The sequence below is a fragment of the Suncus etruscus genome, chromosome 5 (genome assembly GCF_024139225.1).
Source record: "Suncus etruscus isolate mSunEtr1 chromosome 5, mSunEtr1.pri.cur, whole genome shotgun sequence".
NCBI classification, from domain to species: Eukaryota; Metazoa; Chordata; class Mammalia; order Eulipotyphla; family Soricidae; genus Suncus; species Suncus etruscus.
The window spans coordinates 155146391-155152478 of NC_064852.1; the positions used below are offsets into that span (position 1 = coordinate 155146391).

At 48.5% G+C, this 6088-nt stretch overlaps 1 protein-coding gene across 1 annotated transcript; it reads right to left on the reverse strand.

Moving 5' to 3' along the window:
- Positions 1-820: 820 nt before the first annotated feature.
- Positions 821-5413, reverse strand: LOC126009491 (cytochrome b-c1 complex subunit 7). Its single transcript, XM_049773945.1, has 4 exons — positions 5353-5413; positions 3359-3430; positions 1690-1856; positions 821-1023 (listed from the first exon to the last, which is right to left on the reverse strand). Exons 1-4 carry the CDS (start codon positions 5369-5371, stop codon positions 946-948), a joined length of 336 nt encoding a protein of 111 aa, XP_049629902.1. The 5' UTR covers positions 5372-5413; the 3' UTR covers positions 821-945.
- Between the last annotated feature and the right edge of the window lie 675 nt (positions 5414-6088).

Sequence of the window (6088 nt, forward strand, 5' to 3'; positions counted from 1 at the left end):
AGTCACTGATACTTTCCACTTTCCCCCTAGTATTGCCACTGACTACAGTATATCCCAAAGGGATTAATTTTTTAAGAATGATAAAACTGGAGTATGGGCAGAAATCATGTCTTTGTATTTTTGTTAATTTTTTTGTTACTGTTGTTTTCTATAGCTATGTATTAGCAGAGAAGCACACATATTTGTACATAATCCATTGACATTGAGGCACGCTCATTGAAAAAAAATTGGTTGGAAATCACTGGAGGGGGCTGACCTTGCAGATGGGTTCTCCCTCATCCAGTGGTTGGCTAACTTCCCTTAGCTCTTCTCTGAGTGCCCAGACAGAGAGCAAGTGCTGCTTGTTTCAGGCCACAATCAAGTCAACTCACTTGTTTCTCCACTCCATGCCTACAAGTTGGGACCTCACAGAGCTTTCCCATTCCCAACCTATCTACAAAGGCAACAGATTGATGACAGGTCTACTTGGAAGACATGCCCTCTGGCCACCAAAAGGTGAGACACACAGGGGCCCGAGAGCTAAGACACTGGAGAGGGCGCTTACACTGCACACGGCTAGTCCAGGTTCAATCATGGGTACCCCAGATGGTCATCTGAGCCCCGAGAGGAGTAATTCCTGAGCACAAAGTCAGGAATCAACTCTGAGCACTGTCTGATGTGCCCCCACCAAAAGTGATCCAACCAGTCAATGAAATGAACAGAAGTGGCCCAGCTAAACTAACTAGAATGCAACTAAGAAGTACCTTAGAAATCCAGAAAGAATTAGTAGTTGGTACAGTTAATAGTTATATTAAGAAGGTTTAGAATTCAAAAACTTCAATGATTATGATAGATATTTATTTAGAGACATACATCTGCAGCTTAAATAATCTCAAAAATTGTACATTTCAGCTTGGACCAACTTCTCCAAAATTCGCTGAGGCCAGCTGCATCCAGATTCCAAGATTATTTCTTTGCCCATTCCTCTCTCTCTTTTCTTTCCCGAATAACCTCTTTCAGATATGGCTCAAGGTAGAATTTATCCTGAAGAAAAGAAAAATGTTCCAGGTCACCACCGAATACTGACATTATCTTAAATGCTAAAAAGATGTTTTAAAACTATCAAAAGTTGGCTGAAGCCAGAGCACAACAGGTAGGGTGTTTGTCTTACAAGCAGCCGGTTCAATCCCTGGCATTCCATATGGTACCCTGAGCCTACCAGCAGTACTTTCTGAGTGCAAACCCAGGAGTAAACCCCTGAGCACCACCAGATATGGACCCAAAACAACAACAATTAAAAAAATAACCCCAAGTAGGCTAAAATGAAAAAGCCACAGGACACCACATACATCACTGATGACAGGACAAGAGAAGACCATGAATGAGCAGCCTACACAGGCTTTGGCCTTGTTTCAGGGCCCTTCCCGGGGACCAGAAGCCCTCTCCACCATGCCCCCTAACATGACCAGCACCATCTTTCACCCAAGTGGGAGGCGGAGAGGAGAGAGAACAGTTTAAAACCTGGACTCCAGCCTGAGTCTTGGTGGGGTCAGCTTGGGTCTCTCTCTAGTGGAGCTGACTCAGCCAGTGCATGAGATCACTGACTGGCCACAGAGCATCTGGGGGACAGCATCCACACAACTATGTCTCATTCTGAGCCTCAGTGGCTAGCAGAGCCAGAGAGAGAAAGAGGAGGGAACGTGGGGCTACCTCCTCGTATTTCGTCCACTGTTCCTTGGGCAGGATCTGTGCCCGGATGGTCAGGTCCAGGGCTCTCTTGATGCGGAACATCCTGTCGTTGTAAAGGTTCTCAGGAAGCCTCCTTATGGCTTCTTTTACGTCCTCGTCCTCGTAGATCGTGTCATCACGCATCAGCCCTGCAACAGAAAACCAGAGTCGGACCCAACACACACACACACACACACACACACACACACACACACACACACACTTAAAATTCAGAGTTGTTACGGAGAACTAAGTATCTTTCTGACTCTATGTTAAGATGTGTGTAGATGGTGCAAAGTTACTTATAGGGCTGGAGCAGAGCACAGCAGGAGAGCGTTCACCTCGTACACAGCTCACCTACCTTCAATCCCTAGTATCCCACAGGGTATCCAAGCCCACCAGGAATGATTCCTGAGTAAAGAGCCAGGAGCAAACCCGAGGCATGGTCAGGTGTGGCTCTCAAAACTACAACCAAATAATAGTGCACTAAACAACACTTCTACCAAACTCCAATACTAAGAGATGAAATGTGAGGGCTGGACACAGCTGAGAAGGCTGACTGCATCTGTGCTTTGTGTGCTGGAGTGTCCCTCTCCACTCGAGCTCTGGCCCATGCCCCCCCTCCCTCATGCTGCCAGGAATGACCCCCAACATGCACCAAGTCAGAAGCAGTCGTAGTATCACTGAAGGGATGAAGAGGTATAAAAACAAAACAAAAAAATTTTAAATGTTCAAGCATTAGCTGATTATAAAGATCAGACTAATTTTGTTTGTTTTGTTTTGTTTTGTAGTGATGCTCAGGGAAACCTATAGGCTTCTCCTCTCCTCTCCCTCTCCCTCTCCCTCCCTTCTTCCTCTCTCTCTCTCTCTCTCTCCCTCTCTCTTTTCTCTCTCCTCTCTCTCTCTCTCCTCTCTCTCTCTCTCTCTCTCTCTCTCTCTCTCTCTCTCTCTCTCTCTCTCTCTCTCTCTCTCTCTCTCTCCTCCCTCCCTCCCCCCCCCCCCAAGATGAGACAATTGAAACATCTGAAAAGCTCCACTTTCAAAGTTCCTGTAACTGAGAATTTGTTTGTTTGGGGGCCACACCTGGTGGTACCCAGGGATTACTCCTCGCTCTGTGCTCAGGAGTCATTCCTGACAGGCCTGGGGCCCATGAGATGCAGGGGCTGAACCTAGGTCAGCTGCATGCAAGGCAATTGCCCTCCCTACTGTGTTCATTGAATTACTTAAAGGCTAAGTGAAAGATCGGGAAGAGGCAAACAGTAAGAAGGAAAAATCCAGCTGCCATCTTTAAATACTATACAGATGACTCTGCACATACTTTTTAGTGAATTTATAAGACATTCTCCAATAGTGGTGCTCCTTGTATACTCCCTCCTTACCAAAGTGTGCATAACTTATTGTCCATTACTTTCTTTTACTGCAGAAGTAAAAAACCTCAGTCACATATCAATAAAGCCAGAGATAGTTTTTCTCCTGAAATGATTTCATTGCTCTTCTAAAAGAAATTGAGTAAAATATCACCTAATTAATGCATCATCCAATGTATACAAGGCAATTAAATTATATAGTTTAAATCAAAATAACTTCTATGAAAGTATAACCCATAAAAACCAAACTCACCAAAGGGCCCTGGAAGAAAGCAAACACTCACCCAGTTTGTTAAACCCTGCAGCGTTGTAGTACCATTTCCGAAGACCTTCCAGCCACCGGCCCGAGGTTGCGACTGAGAAATGAGGTATTGGGTTAGTGGCTGCAATGTGCCCCAATTCCCCCCAAGAAGAGGCAGGGTGCCCCAAGTTGGCACCACCAACTTTCCCCAGTGACCTTGTGAGGAACGTCCTCTGGGAAGTTTGTGGTGTTCAAAATCAAGTATGGACACAAAAATGACAGATAAAAAGCAAGAAAACTGGGTAGCGAGTTGAAAGGAAAAATCAGCAATGGTTGTAAAAAGTGGCTTGGACCACAAAACACTAACTCAGGTGCTGTGGGTGCCCTGCCACAGGGGATGATGGGTCATGGGTGCAACTCGGGTCTTCATCAAGCTTCTAGAATAGCTACCGCATGAACCTTCCAACTTTTCTTTCCCAGGGAGTTAGGAGTTGCATGAAAAAGTGAATTCAGGCCCTCTCCCCAGTATTAATTTTACATCACCTTCTATTTCACTTGGCCACAGTCCTCAATGACCTGTCTAGGGGCTGGAGCCATACCATAGTACGGTGGGGAGGGCACTTGATTTGCACACGGCTGACCTGGGTTCTATCTCCCGTCATCACATATGGCTCTAGATCCTTGTCAGGAGTAATCCCTGAACATAGATTTAGAAATGATCCCTGAGCACAAAGCTAGGAGTAAGTCTGATGTGGCCTCAAAAACAAACAAAAACTGAACAGAGGGGGCCGGAGAGATAGCATGGAGGTAAGGCATCGAATCTCGGCATCCCATATGGTCCCCCGAGCCTGCCGGGATCGATTTCTGAGCCTGGAGCCAGGAGTAACTCCTGAGCACTGTCGGGTGTGACCCAAAAACCAAAACAAAAAAACACTGAACAGAGCACTACAGCTTCAATGTAAATAAATGATGCAAATTTAAAGCCGATGATAGCTTTTTGGGCTACAAAAACTGTTTACCAGTCAGCGCCTGACCTTTACCAAAGCGAAGCCAAATCTCTAGCAACACCCCAAATAACCCTTCCTCTCGTTAGCACATAATATGGAGAACACGTTGGAGAAATCTTGAAAGTTATGTGCCACGTGTCAAACTGCTTCTACTACAACAAGAACACAATGACCAACCATCCAGAAACACATCTGTAAGAAGACTCAAGGGGTTGACGACGTTAATATTCATGTAGCACTGACACTATATGCCGGCCACACTGTCCTTAGATACGCACTTCGGCCCCAATGAATGTCTTGGTTTTGCCTTTGTTTTCAGACAAGAACTGTCAAGGAGGAGTAAGGCATCGAAGACATCCATCAGGTGAGCCAAGGTCACAGTTGGCTTAGCTAGCTGCCAGAGGAGAAAGTAAGGATCTCTGGTTCCAGCAGCACAACAGAACCCAGCATGCTCTCTCCAAATGAAGAAATAACGATGGTGTGTGTCTTAAATGTCCCAGAACCCTTGTACCCCCTTCCTACACAAAACCGAATCGCTTAGGGGTCTGCTCGGGCCTCCCTGGTTTCCAGGTCACCGAGTCTTCTTGCAATTGGCTGCAGGACCAGTGACTTACTTATTAATCTGAGGCGACACACCCAGGGGAGCCCAGGGCTTACTCCTGCTCTTGGTGGGCTGCTCGGGGAGGCCAATCAGGACGCCTGATCTGTTCGGGGGCAAGGCAAGCTGCAGTCCTAACACCGTTTAGAAAACCCAACTCCCAGCGCCGGAGAGATGGCATGGAGGTAGGGCGTTTGCCGTGCGTGCAGAAGGACGGTGGTTCGAATTCCATAGGGTTCCCCATTGAGCCTGCCAGGAGCGATTTCTGTTTCGCTTTGGGTTTGGGGGGGACCATACCCCCCGGCAGCGTTCAGAGGTTCCTCCTGAGCACCCCAGGGTAGGACCCCAAAACCAAATCCCACCCAAACCGCCGGGAAAGGAAGGAAGGGAGGAAGGAAGAGCTCAGGCGAGGGAGACCCCGGGGACACTCACCTGTGTGCCGGCCCGCCATGTTGACCCCGGGACGAAGCGGGGGATGCCGGGAAAGTCCTGGAGGTCACGGGCTCGAGCGCAGCAGCGCGCAGGCGCCGGGCGTGGCCACGCTGTCGCAGGCGCAACGTAATCGGCACCAGCCAATCGCGAGGCAGGGGAGGGCGGGGCTACGCACGCGCAGTGTCGGCTTCAGTGGTTCGACCAATGAGAACACCGGAGCCAGAATTTTTGGGAGCCTGAGAGCCGGAGCGGCGGCGCATGCGCGTAAGGCGTCTGTCTGCCTTGCCCGCGCTAGACTAGCACGGAGCGTGGTTCGATTCCTCCGATGTCCCATATGGCTGTCCAAAGGCAGCAGCAGCGATTGTTGAGCGCAGAGCCAGGAGGAACCCCTGAGCGTCCTCACCGGGTGTGGCCCCCAAACCAAGGAAAGGAGAATTGGGGAGCCTGGCTTTGATCTGACTTCGGCATCAGGAAGTGCTTGTTAGGCCTCTTCTTGACCTCAGCCTGGTTCTCCATCAACTGGCTCTAGCAAGTGAGCACTTTTTGCATTATTTCTAGAGTAGAAAGGAGGACATGGAGGCTGAGAAGAAAGTGGGTACACCGGCAGCGGGCACTTTTGCTCTTTAATCCTGACTCCTCTTCCAGAATCTGGGGATCCCAGATCCAACTTTGGGATCTGGCACTCTGGAGCCAAATGCTTCCTTCCTTCAGGCCATTCACTCAGAATACGTTCCTC

Bases quoted from the DNA above. Each gene is read 5' to 3' on its own strand.
- LOC126009491 (XM_049773945.1), bottom strand. The intron at 1,857-3,358 runs GTGAGTGTTTGC...TTTCTGTTGCAG, and splicing joins TGCAGGGTTTAACAAACTGG to GGCTGATGCGTGATGACACG. The intron at 1,024-1,689 runs GTAGCCCCACGT...TCTTTTCTTCAG, and splicing joins AGTGGACGAAATACGAGGAG to GATAAATTCTACCTTGAGCC.